Below are 17327 nucleotides of genomic sequence, written 5' to 3'. Positions count from 1 at the left end.
AAAACAATTAAAAACTTCAAACTATTAAAGATAAAATGTCAAATTATGATGCCACAATAATGTCACAGTGATAACACAGTGCTTAATATAAGATACCGCTGTGCTATCCATGCAATATCATCGTAACATCAAAGAACATAAAAAAATATATTAGACAAATAGTTGTGCCAAACTGTTTATTATTATACCGCCAAAAACCACACACCACCCAGTACTTGCCTCTGTTGGTGACAACTGTCCACTAGAACGATGCATTTTCAAATTAGGTTCTGTTTTGAACCAATTATGTGAAATTTGACCCCCAAATTCGTTGACAATTAATATACCTGCCTCAAACTGTTCTCCAGTGAAATTAAATTCCGGCATTAGGGTAAAGTAGAAAATAATTTCTCTATCTTCTATCTCACTGTATTTAATTTGTTTGTAATGTCCAATTACCCAACAAATTTGATCATTGTGTAACGGTATACTGGAAATTGATGATTCGCCAATACGTCTTTCACAATCACCTGCATTATTCAGTCTTGTTGTAAGTAGAATTACGTATAAATTACTATTATCTTCTGCATTTTGAATAGAGGGAATCAAAATGGTTAGTGAATTGGTGTCCACGTTGGTTATCCACAGGTTTGATGATAATGAAGCGTTAAGAACGGGACATTTAAACTGCTCATTCAACAATACTGATTTTGCCAATGTATTGACTGTCTGTATGCTGATATATGCTAGAGGACTATGTGATTTACATTGGAAAGACGTCTGAAATGAAATAAAATAAATTATTATAAAATTATGGCCAAGAAATATCATCTTCTTACCTTGTAAGTGTATGTTAAATTTGCGGGTTTTTTGTGACAATTGGCATTTCCATTTACTATTACATCAAATCCTATAATAGGCCCATTTGTTTTACTTGGATGCTGCCATTGTAATTGCAGAATTCGAGATGTATCCCAGAATGCTTGGAGATTTAAAGGTGGCTCAGGCACTACAACAAATTTCTGCGGTTTTGAATGTTTTTATAATATAAAACATGCAGTACCTTTTAATGTTGTACTTTCGGTTATAATTGCTTCCAATCCATAATTAGATATGTTCTGATTACGCCCAGCAATTGATATTATGTAGTTTTGGTTACTGGTAAGATTACTTAATGTAGTGCAATACATATTTGTCCATATTTTACATGGACTCAAAGAATTTATTACGGTTTGTTGCGTACTATGTCTCTTTGAAACGTAATGATATTTTATTTTAAATGAATCCAGTATTCCAGTTGGGGGATAAGGTGGACTCCATCTCAGTGATAAACTTGTTTCTGATAAGGTATAGACTTCTGCAAATGGAACGCGATTTGGAACTAAAAATAATATTGAATTAAAAAATGGCATTTTGAATATTTTAATTAAAGTACCACTTGATTGTGTCATAACATGTGAATATAGTATTTTCTTATAATCACTAATTGAATTTGCCATATTATGATATACAAAGACTTCCAAAGTGTAATTTGTGTACGGAAATAAATTTAGAATTGTAGTTGTGTCTTTATATTGTATTTGCTTCGACGCGTTGTTTCCTATTTCATCACACCAAGTACTCTTGCAGGTAGCATATGCATTCAGATAGATTGGACCAGTCCAATTTTCACAATCAATATTAGTGCCTATTTCTATCAAAGTTTCTAAGGTGGTAACCTTATAATTAAAGATGTTTATGTCAATTGTTTCAGTTGCATCTGTGTATCCTATAATATTTTCAATATCTCCTTGACCTTTCTTCGTAACTGCTGATACTGATATATTATAAATTGAATATGGTTGTAGATTATCTAATTCAATTGTCGTAGTTGTCACATTTTTAAATTGAACATTCCTGATTTTTTCGCGGGTAAACAATCTCTTTTATCATACAACTAAAACACCGAAAAATGGTCCATTTAATTTACATTAATTTTCAAATATGCTTTCGTCATTTATTCACCATCCACGTGACGATATAATTCCTGATAATTCCATAAACAGGTTTAGGTGGATCCCATATAAGACTGAGTCTCTTAGGTAGGTGGCGTAGAAATAACTTTTGCATTTCTAACAGCATTAGGAACTGAAATATTAAGATAATAAAATTAATTCAGCGCAAAAATATTATAAATAATATAAAATTACCTGATTCATCTGTGGTGAACATAATACTATGTGTTATTTTGTTACTTTCTAGTCAATTGAAGTGAATAATTAGTAAATATATCCAATGATGTTATAGTATTACTTAAGTTCCAAATGTTTTGACTTCTGAACTGAATTACTAGCTGAATCAACAACTATCATGTAATAACTGCTTAAAAAACAATTCTTATTGGAATTGTAAGATGCCACATTAATTGTCGTACGCCTGTCAATACTTCCAATTAGAATTTGATCTTTACGAAGTTCTGAAACAATTTTTTAAGTTTTTTTTTTTAATTTTTCGAAACTTTATCTACCTTCACACGTTGTTTCAAATTCAAATGTTGTCAATTCATCAAAACCACAATTTGACTTGGTACTAGTCACACATAAAATTATCTGATAAGCATATTTGCTTTCTTTAATTAAATTTGTAAATTTAATAATGTTGATTTTAATTTGTGTTAATTCTCCTTCTGTGGTAGTTCTGTTTGGCTGAATTAAACGAGTGTAATAATATTTAGGTCCCGCGACACCATCATATTTTAATTCTTTATCGTAGATTTTAATTGTGCAATTTGTAACACAATCAGTTTGAGTTGATGCAATTCCAGTTAACACTGGAAGATTTCTTTTCATGCAATCAGGAGCAAGATAGTTTATATTATTACATCCAAAGTAGCAATCACCATTTGCTGGATTGCAGAAGCTCGAAACGCACTTCCCACATTCACATGCACAATTACAACCATAATTGCCTCTTTCACACTCTGAAACAAACATTTTTTAAGATTACTTTTTGCAAGTGATTTTTGATTGCATTGCTTACTTTTGTCACAATATTGTCCAGTGTATCCTGTTGAACAGTGACATGATTTCTCATTACACGTTATTCTGTGCGGACAATTTGTAGTATTGAATAGTTTATTGTATAAGTCACACTCCTGCTGTTTATTACTTGGACAACTATCAATACTTTTGTGTGGCAGTTGAAGATTAAGTTGTTTGGCTGTGTGCCGAAGCGAGGAACATTTAATATTACTTTTTGTAACAAAGTTGTACTCTAAAGTTGATAAATGAAATTTATCAGTTTTACTTTCTTTGCAGTCTAAATGCCTGACAATGTTTCTGATTGCTATCTTATCATTAGGACTAAACGATATGCGTAAATTATATTCAGCACTTTCATCTACGTCTGAAATAAAAGTTTTATAATTCCATTGGGTGTTTTGATCACTCTTATAGTATTCAGTTTTGATGAGTTCTTGCGATGTGTCATAGAGTTGTATTGTTATATCTTTTGCATGATTTGCCAGAAACGAAATATGTAAATGATTAGAATTTACAAGAAATTTATTGCTGTTAATGAAATTAACGTTTGGTTTGCGAGCTTCATAATAAGTATCTGAAATTATAAATTATTTTAACCATTATATGAATTTGATTCATGCAAAAAGTTGTCTTACATTGATGATATTTCCATAATGCATTTTCGGTATTTGAATGTATGAATAGTCTGGTAAAACTATTAAATTCATTATCGTTTTGTGCGTGATAAGATAATAGACGTTCATCGTTGATTGTTACGTCTAATTGTTGGTTTACATATCTAATAGAAATTTGACTCCATTGATCACATGAAAACAATGGTCTATGTTCAATCTAAAGAAAACTTTTATAAACTTTGTGTTAATAAATTAAATTTGAAGTTTCATACTTTATTAACAACATTTTCGCATCCTTTCAATCTATCTTCGGAGTTTCTGGGCGATGCCCCTTCCCGACAACGTCTGATAACACTTCCTTCTCCATTCCACCCTCCAAGAATAAAAATGAAACATGTACCCCTTTTTACCTCGGCATTTGAACACAAATAAATTTGTGCACTTGATTTTCCCAAGAATGAAAAATTGATCTCAAAACGATTTCTGATGTTAATGTCTCCTAATTTTACAAATTTATAATTTTGCGTCAAGGGTGCCGATCTAGTCATAATAATAGGTAACACTAAATGAAATTAATTATTAATGTGTTATGAAATATATTAAGTTTAAATATTACTTTCCCATGTATAATCCATCACTGGGCCAAACATTGCATTGGATGCTATTTCAATGTCCCATCCATATTTTTCCCAATTAAAATCAACATATCGCAGGGAATCATTAGCTGTTCATCATTGGGAATCATTGTTATTTAAATAAAATAAAAATATTATATTAAGTATCAAGTGCGCATGCGCAAGCACAACCCTGTGATTAAAGTTCGGGTTTAAAGTATTTTAGTCACGGCCTTATTCATGTGTGTTTAAAGTACCACATTTTTGTATTTCAAAACCTCGGGAAAAAGCGCTTTAACAGCGTAAGCACGAAAATATGTTTAAGTGAATAAATACCTGAAATTGGTTTCGTAAATTTGGCGGGCAGTGGTATAATCCAAGCAGTTGCATCATTGTAGTCATTATTAACGCACGTCGCGTGAATTTTTGCATTTTCACCGCTTCCTGTTATATTAGCAAATAAAAAATGAGCCTCGCCATATATATTACCACAAAGCTGTGCTAATACAAGCAGTACTCCTAATATGAACGAGCGCATGTTGCAAACTAAACAAGTTTAGTAATGTTCATATTTGGTATATTTTATCTTAGGGATTGTCCATTAATCACGTGAGGCATGAAGGGGAGGGTTTGTTAAAATCACGAAAAATCACCAGGGGAGGGGAGTGGAGTAAGATATCACGTGTATTTATTTTTTCGTCAAACGCACGATTTCTAAAGAGAAAAATTTTATTATTCTTTGTTGGGATTAAAATACACGTGATGATGGGGGTGGGGGGTGGGGGTAATCTTAAACCTCACGACGTATCACCAAGGGGGAGGGGGGGTCCAAAAAATGAAAAAAAAAGATCACGTGATTAATGGACAGCCCCTTATCTACCTTCTGGGTTACCGATAAATGTATTGATGCCCATAAAGCCTTTACATTTTGAAAATGCACAAATATCCTTATTATATAATATTATAAACACAAACGTTTGTATGAAAAGTATGGATGAACGGATGTTTGTTATTCTTTCACGTAAAAACTACTGCATGGATTTTAATGAAACTTTACAATAATATAGCTTATATATCAAAATAACAGATAGGCTACAATTTATAAAGATATTTTATTAATGAATTGTTCAAAATATCAAGTAAGTAAGAAAAATTCAAAAACTACTTCTTGACTGGTACCAATTGATAGCCTCACCTTGTTGGCTTAATTATAACTATGGTCAGATGCAACAATGCAATTATCACTTAAAGACTATACAGAAATGCATTTGTGATTAAAATTAAAAATAAATTGAATATTGGCCTTATAACTAACTTAAGTAACCATTAAATCACCATATTTGTATTCTGATTATGACAATTGAACGTTTCCTTGTCGTAATATTATCACTAATTAGAGAGAATACAAAATGTAACTCAAAATAAACTAAGGTGAATTTAGTTTGCCATTGCATTCAAGTATTTTGTTGTTTAGTGTGTCACAGTTGCAAAATCATAATGGGATAAACATATATGACAAAAATAAAACAGTATTTCTTTACTAGGTTTTACTAATAGATTTTGCAATCTAATATCTTATCTTAATATATATAAATCTCGTGTCACAATGTTTGTCCTCAATGGACTCCTAAACCTCTTAACCGATTATAATAAAATTTGCACACCATGTGCAGTTCGATCCACCTTGAGAGATAGGATAGTTTAAATCTCAAATTATAGTCGCAATTTTAATTTATTGCTAATTATTTGTCTGTTATTATTTGACAGTCACAATTATCTGTTAACTCCAAATGATTCTGATCAGATGTCGATACCTTTCGACTGTTATTATTATTAGTTGACAGATAGAAACTCATTTTGACAATAATTATTAAAGTGAATGAATTTGTAAATTTAGAAATAGAAACTGTGAGTTTTAATAATGGATGTGGCACATATAGCTCAAAAAGTCTTTCAGGAATTTCGAAAATATTCGTGAAAGAGAAGTCGGGACAACGTTCGACAGGGCCGCTAGTTATTACTATATTTTCTATGGCTTTTTTATTACAATATGAAACAAACACTTGGAAAGTGCACTTATTGGTATATTATTATTGCACAAATTCATGTGAAGCAATTGTTTAGATACTATAAATAGTTTCAAGATAGGTTCAAAACTGTCTAAAGTGTAATTACCTACTTAGACTTTTTGCAATTCTCTATAGTATAAGTCATTCCGGGAATCAAATATCATTAAGTCTGTTTGGTGCAATTCGTTTATTTAATCCGATGAGATTTACTTGTCCGTTCAAGATAACTTTGCAAAAAATTAGATAAAATGAAAAATATACACCATATTCCACATTCAGTAAATTGAATTGAAATAAATAGGAAATCGGTAGCCTGGAGATTAAATATAATAGAATTATCATTATAAAAATATGTCAATATGAGGGCTTCACGCGATACCGAGACTTTTCTAGTATCGTCTCGTTCTCGTCTCGGAAAAGCGAGACGATACCTCATCTCGAGCGTTGCCAGTCATTCCGTGAAACTTGTCACGCGGAATCCTCACGAGCGGAGGCAGGCATAGCGTTCGAGTGAGTGGACTGATCTTCCGTCTCTCTCACTCTAGAGGCATACAAACAAATGGAGATTTTCTCGTGCGGAATTACCCAGATTGGAAACAGATAAATTTACGTGAAGATTGTAACTGATCGTATTGTATGTTATGTATGTATGTATGCATGCATAAATGTTTGTATAAATGTATAAAAATATGTTTGTTTGAATGTATGTATGAAGAAAAATGTATATCATAGTCGAATAAGTAAACTTGTCATTTTACACCCGAAATTTATCATCAAAAGTGTGAATAAAACGATAGATGTAATTTAAAATTTGAAAAAATTGTTATCTTCATTAATTCCTTACTTCCCAAAAACTTATATCACCAAGAAGACGTTATCACGTAAACATCTCGATCGTAAACCTACTTTACAAACAACCATTTTTTTTTCTCGGAATATACTCGTAATTCAAGCCGGATAACGATACTCGAATCAACATTTGCACGTGATTGTCAATTAAAAACACTTGATATCTTCCTATTCCATAAATTTGAACCCTATAATTGATTTTAAAGTATATACAAAAGTATCAATCCGGTGTATATTTATTATCATGTGGTGATTGCCCTAAAGTATACGTTGGTCAAACAGGGAGGTCTTTTAATGAGCGGATTATAGAACACGTGCATAGTTGCAAAATTAAGTCAAATCAGTCTACATATGCCGAACATTTATTAAAACATAATCATAATTTCGATCCAAATTTTAAAATTTTACATAGATGCAATAAAAGCCTAAAATTAAACCTATTAGAATCTTTAGAAATAAACACTTATTACAAAAAGGAATTATTGTTAAACGATCAGGTAGAAGTTAACAAATCCCCATTGCTTAATTTACACCTTTTAAAATAGTTCCCCCACCACTTTTCAATAAAACTTTTTCTCTATAAATAGTCAAATTTAGCACTTATAATTTTAATATTCATCTGCCTGATAATGCCACAGTGTGGCAAAACATGTCGCAGAGTGGTAAAAGTTTTAGTGAAACCCTTAAGGTTTATCTTTTCTATCAACGATTATAATGGAGTTTTATCATGTAAGTGCCGCAACAATTCAATATTTAAAAATATTCTAGCAAACACGACTGACATTGGAATAACAAAACATTTGTACTCATTTGTGCTTCTTGATATGGGAATACTTTAGAGATCATAATCATACTTCATCCGTATGTAATTAGAATTAGAAGATATCAATAACAGTATTGACAACGTAGGCGTGACAAGGCTAGAATATCTAAACAGTATTTATCAATTATAGGAATTTGCAAACATTGATAATTTATCTTATGAGTTTATTATAAAATTAATTGTGTTTAAGAATGTCCTTATTAACACCGACCATAGTTTGATGGTGAGAAATATCTGTCATGGTTCTTACTCTCATTTGCCCAGATGACCTAGATTATGAATAATTTCTACCATTGCGCTGTAAAAATAAAAAAAAAACATCGGATTAAATGAATGAAATTTTTAATTGCGGGGCACATAATGTTATGAAATTAATTACAACTTAACAATACATGGAAAAGCTCGTTTTAGATAAAAGTATATTAATTAAAAAATACTAAGAAATACTTATTAAAGTGACATTTTTGTCGATTCTTGTCTACTTGTCAATGACTGATTAGATAAATAAAATTAAATGTACACTTATATAAAAGCCAGCGCTTAAATAAAAATTGCTCTTGATATTCAAAATGCTTCCAGGCGTATTATTCCTGTTTATACCACTATGTTTCTGCAAAGTACATGGAAAGACACGGTTGCTGTTAGCTAATGTGACTGGAACTGGACTAAAAGCCAAAGTTCGTGCAACGTGCCTCAATGATGATTACAACGACGCAATTACATGGATCACACGACCAACCAACTTAATTGGACCTATTTCAGGTATTTAAATATTTATAGCATACTAGTTAACCCGGCAAACGTTGTTCCGCCTCGCTTTGCTCTTGTGATTGAGAAGCACGAAGTCGAGTCATACTAACAGGGCGCTTTTCACGTGCAATTCTTTGTTCTTCTTCAGTCCTTTCAATCGCAATCCTTCGAATCCTAGTTGCATTACGGTTTTGTTGGATAAGATTTGATCGTTTTGGTCGCTGCATGTTGAGTGGGGTAGCTACGAAGCATCGCACAAAGAGGAGACGGGGATAATAGCTTTGTATTTGCGTTCTCTTATTCTCCTGCAAGATAATCCATATACGCAAACATGTTTGTCTCTTTTTAGTGTCGTTTAGTGCCTTTTTAGAAAAGTTTTCACTTCAAAAAGTATCCCATTACCTTCTCCTGGCCCTAAGCTACCTCTCCACCAATTTTTAGCTAAATTGGATTAACCGTTCTTTAGTTATAAGCAAGGTAACTAACACGACTTTCTTTTATATATATATAGACAAGATATTAAGACTCACGTGAACCAAACAGCACTTCAGTCACAAAATTCAATCAAATGAATCCAGTGTTTAACAATGATTACCGATGTTTATGCGATACGTGATGTTTATGATATCTTTTCTACTTATAACTTATAACGGATTTTTCACACTACTAAGAAATGTATGTAGTTTTATAAATTCCTTTGAATAAGTTTGACACATGACATTTCATATAGTAATGTGCTGCACCGAAATCGAATGCGCAGACGCCAACTTTACCCATGACTAAATCACGTGATTAAAGTGTCACTTTTCTTATCACAAAACCGTGCAAACGTGGAACTTTTAAAGTGGAACTACAAAAAATATAATTAAACACAAATAATAATCTTACTTTAAAGGTAGTGAATCTCTGCATTATGTTGATTATAATTGGAAAAAATATGGGTGGGATATTGAAGTTGCCTACAACGCAACGTTTGGTCCAGTGATGGATTATACTTGGGAAAGTAATATTTTCACTTAGTATATTTTATAATATATTAATAATGAATTTCATTTAGTGTTCCCAATTATTATGACTAGATCGGCGCAACTAACTCAAAATTATAAATTCGAAAAAATAGGAGAAATTAATATCAAAAATCGATTTGAAATCAATTTTTCATTTTTGGGAAAATCAAGTGCACAAATTTATTTGTGTTCAAATGCCGAGGTAAAAAGGGGTACATGTTTCATTTTTATTCTTGGAGGGTGGAATGGAAAAGGAAGTGTAATAAGACGATGTAAAGAAGATGCGTCCCCTACAAACTCCGATGATAGATTAAGAGGATGTGAAAATATCATCCATAAGGTATGCAATGTTAAATGTCACTAATAAGGTTTAAATAAGACATTTTCAGATTGAACATAAACCACTGTTTTCAATTGATTATTGGAGTCACATTTCAATTCGATATATAAATCAACAATTAGGAGTAATAATCAATGAGGAACATTTATTATCCTACCATGCCAACGATCAAGGAAAATTTAACAATTTTACAAGACTATTCATACATTCTAATACCGAAAATGCAATGTGGAAATATCATAACTGTATGTAAACAAATTTTAATGCATATTTGTTTTATGTCAAATGTTGCTTTATTATTTTAGATACATATTATGAAGCTCGTAAACCAATCAATAATTTTATTAATAGTAGTTGGTTTTATATGGATTCTAATCACTTATGTATTTCGTTTTTTGTAAAATTCACCAAAGATATTACATTACAACTCTATGATGTGTCGCAAGAGCTCATCAAAACAGAATACTATAAGAGTGATCAAAACGCACAATGGAATTATAAAACATTTTATTCAGACGTACATGAAGATGCTGAATATTATTTACGCATTTCGTTTAGTACTAATGATAAGGTAGCAATTCGAAACATTGTTAATCATTCTGACTGCAAAGGTAGCAAAACGAACAACTTCCATTTCTCAACATTAGAGTACAACTTTGATTCAGCAAATAATATTAAATGTTCTTCTCTTCGACACAACACCACGCAACTTAAAATTTCATTTCCAAACGAGAGTACTGATGTTATTACGAGTGATAATCAGAGTCAATGTAATATATGTACTAATGTCTACAACACTACAGAATGTCCACACAGAATAACGTGCAATGAGAAATCATGTCATTGCACAACAGGATACACCGGAAAATATTGTGACAAAAGTAAGGAGAACAATTAAAAATCAGAAACATATTCGCAAACATTACCCGTTTTTATTATGTTTCAGTATGTGACAGGGGAAAATATGGCTGCAATTGTGCATTTGAGTGTACAACCTGCATTTCAAATTTTTGCAATCCAGCAAATGGTGAATGCTACTTTGGTTGTAATGATGTAAATTATGTTACACCATTCTGTAAAGAAAGAAATCTACCAGTGTTAACTGAAATTGCATTCACTCAATCTGATTGTGTCACAAATTGCACAATTACAATCTACGACAAAGAATTAAAATATGACGGGGCAAAGGAACCAAAATATTATTACACTCGTTTATTTGAACCAAATGGAACTATTACTGAAGGAGAAATAACACCAACTAAAGTCAATGCTATTAATTTTACCAATTTGACTGGAGAATATAAATATTACTATGAGATAGTGTTATGTGTGACTGAGGAAAAATCAGAATGCTTCAGTGAGGACTTGACAACATTTCAATTTAAAACAACATGTGCAGGTACTTTAAATCATATTAATATTCATATCACTGTAAACTTTATTGTAGAATTGCAAACAAATCAAATTCTAATTGAAAGTGTCGACAGACGTACGACAATAAATGTGACATCCTACAATCCCAGTCAAAATTGTCGCTTAGATAAGTATTACTTGTTAATTCGAGATGAAACAAGCAGTGCAATTCAGTATTCGAAACATTTAGAACTGAGTAATGCAATACCATCATTAGACATATTTACTGATTATACACTGCAATTGACTAAAAACAAGAAAATAATACATAGCATGATATTTACTACAGACGAATCGGGTAATTATAATAATATCATATGTAATATCTCATCAATTTAATTTTGTTTTAGTTCCAAACAAAGTTACAAACTTAACAATTACTACTTCCACACCTAGTAAACTTAGTGTTATCTGGGAAGCACCAACACCTGCTTTGGGAATCATTACCAATTATGTCGTCACATGGATGGTAACTGACCCATACAAAAATCTAATAATGTCTCGAATTATCAAATTATAATTTCAGTTTCTGGATAAAAGAGGTTGTAGGATTACAAATAACACATCAAATATCCAATCAAAAAATATAACAACCACTGCAATTGAATTAGATGATCTACAACCATATTCAATTTACAATATATCAGTATCAGCAGTTACTAAGAAAGGTCAAGGAGATATGCAGAGTATTATAGGATACACAGATGAAGCTAAAACAATTGACATAAACATGTTTAATCGGAAGATTACCACTTTAGAAACTTCGATTCAAATAGGTTTAGTTGTTGAATGTGAAAATTGGAATGGTTCAATCTATCTAAGCGCATATGCAATTTGCAAGAGTAAATGGTGTGAAGGAGACGAGATGAATAGGACTAAACACATGCAATATAATGATTTAATTACACTTGATAGTTTACTTTCATACACAAATTACAAATTAGAAGTAAATTTTCTTCGTAATGAAGTGGATAGAATTAATGATTATAACAAATCTTGGTCAACTGCCGTGATGACATTATCAAGTGGTATGTTTACTTTGCCTTAGCTTCAAAATATTTCATTTTTGTATTTAATGCTGATTTTAGTACCAAATCAAGTTTCATTTGCGGAAGTATATAGCTTATCAGAAACAAGTATATCATTGAGATGGAGTCCACCTTATCCACCAACTGGAATACTGGATTCATTTAAAATAAAACAATATTACATTTTAAAATCATATAGGACGCAAGTAACCTTTTTTAATTATTTGAGTCCATGTAACATATGGCCCAACATGTATTGCACTACATTAACTAATCTTACTACCAACCAAAACTACATAATTTCAATTGCTGGGCGTAATCATGCTATTTCTAGTTATGGAGTGGAGACATTTTTGAATGAAACCACATTGATTAGAGGTAATTTGAGGTAAACCTATAAAAATTGAATTATTAATAAAATGTTCTTTTCGATTAGCTCCACAACCACCACTGAATTTAGTTGCCAAATGGGACGATCTTCGCATTCTGCATTTGCAATGGCAACATCCTAATAGAACAAATGGACCACTTTTAAAATTTAAAATTATTGTGAATGGACAACAATATTATCACGTAGTACCAGAAAACCACACATATGCTTTTAAAGTAGGTACCAATTATAATATAATTATCTAAAATTCACAAAAAATGCTTACATATTTTATTATTTCTTTATTTCTTGTTTCAGACGTTATTTAAGTGTAAACCTGAAACTCATCAGGCAATCGTTTCTATACAAACAATTAATTCAAAATTTACTTCGGTTTTGCTGACTCAGCAATTTGTTTGTCCAATTTTAAAACCATCTCTCAGCACTGAGCCTTTTCAAAGACGAAATATCAACAATTCCATAACTATTTCAATGCCGATTGTTGAAAATGCTGAAATAATAAGCAATTTGTACATTATTGTCCTCGCAAATGAATTGGACGATACATGCAATTGTAAAGAAAAATTAAGAGAAAATCAGAAGTCACTTGTTCCAATTAAAGAAAAACAGAAATATTGGATTGTTGGGCACTACCAGAAAAGTGAATACAAAGAAATTGTCGGAACAGACGTAAATATAAACCTATCACAAATACCAGAATTTAATTGTGCTAGAGAATTTTGTGAAATAGGCATATTGATTGTAAATGAATTAGATGACCAAATGTCATCTAATTGGTATCTCGTAAAACAATTGGAAGATACCGAATTTCCAAGCATGTTTGTATATTTTTTTCTTTTGCCTATAATAATAATAAGTATTGTTGTTATAATAGTACTGGGTTCATGGGCATGGAGCTATAATTGTTCCAAGAAAGACACACACACACGCAATACTCAATATTCTGAAATACTAGAATACCCAACACTTCCATTGGAAGAAATAAAGTCAACTGAAATTAAAAATGAGAAATGTTCCCGACTGGTAGCGGTACATAAATTTAACGCATATGTCAACAACGTTACAAATGGGGATGAGTTGACGATTGAGTTTAATAAAATCATTGCATTAACCCAGAAAACCGTTAAATTGCGTCATGTGTATTCAGCAGCAGAGTGCTTTGATGCTAGTTACATATCTGTAAGTTTTTATTAATAAGAATTACTTATGGTTTTAATTTAACCAATTTTTAATTTAAAGAGTCCGTTTTGTGACAAAGCATATATTTTCTGTTCAACTCCAACGGTTTTTGATCCATACCAGTTTTGGAAGATGGTCATTGCAGAAGAAGTAGAAAACATTGTGCTTTTCGCTAGCACAGATGATATAAAAAATGTATGCATACTTTAACACTTTATATGGGTAAAAATTAACTGTTTTATTTTTAAAGGAAAAGTTTATTCAATACTGGCCTGACGATCGCTCCATTAAATCAATTCACCTCTCAAATATCAAAGTAACAACTCTGAAAGTATACTCATTTATAAGTATCGAGATACACCATTTCAAAGTTCAACAAGCTAATATTGTAAGAGAGACTCGTTTCTTGCACTTCACAAATTGGGATATAGAAGGAACGCAGATACATCCCGACAATATAGTTTTATTACTCCAATTAGTTCAGGAGATAAGGTACTTTCCACAACGTCCTATATTAGTGCATTCCTTGGGCAAACCTAATGTAGGTGCTGATATGTTTATACTGGTCCATATTTGTATACAACAAGCACAGCAGGAAGATCGAGTGGATATTTGCCATCAAGTTCACAATCTTCGAACCCAGCGACCAAATTTTATTGACAGTGTGGAAGAATATTTGTTTGCTCATCTTGTTTTACTTCAGTATATCAACATGCCGCAAAATGCTTACTATGAATACTATCCAGCGATTTATAAAAAATTAGATAAAGACAAATTTACACAGGAAATGACAAATATTGAACACTCATTGAAGCTCATGGAATTGCTACAAACTAGATATCCCATATTAAATGACAAGAACAACCCCGAAAATAACAAACATCACATATTACCACATTCATCTCGCAGCGTTTTCTTATCGCCTCCTATAGATGACAATTCATGCAATAACATTGCCATCTTTGTGGATGGTTTCCAGCAACTCAAAAAATTTATCGTCATTCAACATCCACTTAAAAATAATGTTGATGACTTTTGGAAAATAGTAATGGACAACAATGTACATTTAGCAATTTCATTACAAACTGAATACCATGTACGTTTTACATATTTGTTATTTTGTATTTTGCTAATATAGCTTGTATTTTTGCAGATTAAGCCCTGGAAAAATGATGGGCACTTTATTACTCCAAATGGTTTAACAGTGATTCATTTAAGAGCTTTAGAAACAGATCATTTTTACATGCATACATTAAGATTAGAACAAAAAGAAGTATCAATGGAATATATACAAGTACACATAATTGAAGTTAAAGGATGGGACGAAGGCCAAGTACTGCCGCATAGTTTGTCCATTTTACTAAAAACTAGACTTCAGATGAATAGAATGAAGTGTCCCGAATTCAAAAGGATTTTAGTAATGTGCAGGTACTTTTATGAAATAAATATACGAGTTTGTTTGATTGCGAGTTGCTATTCTAGAAATGGTACCACTGCATCTGGTTTATTTATTGCCACGTGTAATCTTCTAGATTCGATTGAATCTGAACCTGTGGTCGACGTGTATAGATCTGTACGAAATATTCGTTATAATAAGCGTCAGTTCGTAACTGATGAAGTAAGATACACACCATCATCCATACATTAAAAATTGATTACTGTTTCTTATAGATTCAAATTCGTGCCTTGTTCAACATTGCAACTTTATATTTAAATAATGATGCGGTATTCACTGACTATTCGATCGCGGAGAAGAATGCATACAAAGGTTTGTGAAATTCATATTCGTATAGCGGCATTTTATTGAAATATCTTCATTTTTCATTAGAGAACATGGAATCGATTGTCAAGAGATCGATGTGACCAAGTGCACAAAATTGAATAATGGTGTGTATCCAAAAAGTTGTTTTTCTCGAGAATCACAAAGTCTTTTTGGCAACCACAGACATAGTCGCTATTCAGTGATATAATCACCTTCTAAATATAAACGCAAAAATCAACATCAAAGCTCCACATAATGGAACATGTCTTTGGAAATAAATTGGAGGAAAAACTTTTGCCACCATTCTGTTGGCTTCAGATTGTGTACCTATATATAATTTTATTTTATTTTATATTATTTTAAGTTATGATTATATTTTAATTTTAAGTTGTTTATGGATATACCAACTAAGGCTTCAAGGCGAAGCAAGTGTACTCGGAACAAAGTGTAATTTAATTCACGTGCCATTTTAAATAAATATATCACTATGGACTAAGTATTCAAACATTCTGATTTTATTTTGATTTGGACAAAGAAAAAAGAACGGTGTCGGTTAAACCTAAGTTTTGATCATTATCCCACCGCGTAATCTATGAGGGTACTCACTAAATATTCACAACGTGGTGGTGAGGTAGACTACTTTGATTGGTGGTTGAAAGGGGCGGTTAAGAGTACGGCACGTACCTTGACACAATTAAAATGTCAGAAATAATCGAATTTAAAAAAAAAATTAATCCTATTTAAATGTACCTGTCTGGAAACTGACAGTTCAAAATAAAACCGACCCTGTCTATATCAATCACGGCGCGTACATCCTGTGTATGCCACTTGAAACTTCAAGTCTGACGAATGCGATTGCGCCGATAGTTCTACCTAAAGAGTGAATGGAGTGTTGGCAAAATGTTGGTAATTTTAATCCTCCAATTTTGAAAAGTTGAATTTTGAAAATTTGAAAAATGAACGGTATATAGATTCTCAAATTAAAATTAAGGCTCAAAGAAAATTTCATTAAAACAATTGAAATTAAAACAATAGAAGTAAAAGAATGGCATTTAAATCAAGCAGTTTCGCAAGATTTACGCACTTTGTTGAGAACTTGTCTCTAGATCCATAAAATAAAATGTCAAGAATTTATTAATATTATAAAAGTTAGTATGTGCAGGAATTTATGAAGGTATTTATTTATCAGTTTATGAAGATGCCCTCAGGGCGAAACATGTCCACTCAATATATAAAATGCAAATCCACAAAAAATTACGTATAAATTTTAATAAATAAATATTTTTAAACTATACAAAAAATGGATTACGTATTCAACACTAAAAGTAATAAAAATATTTTAATAGAATAATTATTATCAAAATTATTTTCTATCAGATGCAATTTCAAAAATGCCACTGCATTCGGTTTATTTATTGCAACGTATAATATCTAGGATTGTATTGAATCCAAACACGTGATCGATGTGTGCATGAGTGTACGAAATATT

The 17327-nt window shown here is 31.5% G+C and overlaps 2 protein-coding genes across 2 annotated transcripts; one reads left to right on the top strand and one right to left on the bottom strand.

The window, feature by feature from the left end:
• Positions 1-1540: 1540 nt before the first annotated feature.
• Positions 1541-4335, bottom strand: LOC135798586 (uncharacterized). Its single transcript, XM_065311453.1, has 7 exons — positions 3886-4335; positions 3635-3830; positions 2998-3573; positions 2486-2938; positions 2169-2434; positions 1984-2106; positions 1541-1915 (listed from the first exon to the last, which is right to left on the bottom strand). The coding sequence occupies exons 1-5, from the start codon at positions 4159-4161 to the stop codon at positions 2268-2270; spliced, it is 1668 nt and encodes a 555-aa protein (XP_065167525.1). The 5' UTR covers positions 4162-4335; the 3' UTR covers positions 1541-1915; positions 1984-2106; positions 2169-2267.
• A 4184-nt stretch (positions 4336-8519) lies between these two features.
• On the top strand, positions 8520-16330 carry LOC135799254 (receptor-type tyrosine-protein phosphatase delta-like). The gene is made up of 18 exons (XM_065312280.1): positions 8520-9195; positions 9614-9721; positions 9776-10065; positions 10115-10310; positions 10371-10946; positions 11012-11464; positions 11513-11776; positions 11829-11947; positions 12005-12506; positions 12567-12884; positions 12943-13112; positions 13195-14076; positions 14137-14271; positions 14327-15172; positions 15230-15504; positions 15559-15694; positions 15748-15844; positions 15905-16330. Exons 2-18 carry the CDS (start codon positions 9703-9705, stop codon positions 15937-15939), a joined length of 5313 nt encoding a protein of 1770 aa, XP_065168352.1. The 5' UTR covers positions 8520-9195; positions 9614-9702; the 3' UTR covers positions 15940-16330.
• The last annotated feature ends 997 nt before the right edge of the window (positions 16331-17327 follow it).

This window comes from Atheta coriaria, unplaced genomic scaffold (genome assembly GCF_025399875.1).
Source record: "Atheta coriaria isolate IRGN ID8LTWV9N9 unplaced genomic scaffold, Caltech_Dcor_3.1 hic_scaffold_9_pilon, whole genome shotgun sequence".
Taxonomy (NCBI): domain Eukaryota; kingdom Metazoa; phylum Arthropoda; class Insecta; order Coleoptera; family Staphylinidae; genus Dalotia; species Dalotia coriaria.
This window is presented reverse-complemented; position numbering and strand designations above follow the sequence as displayed.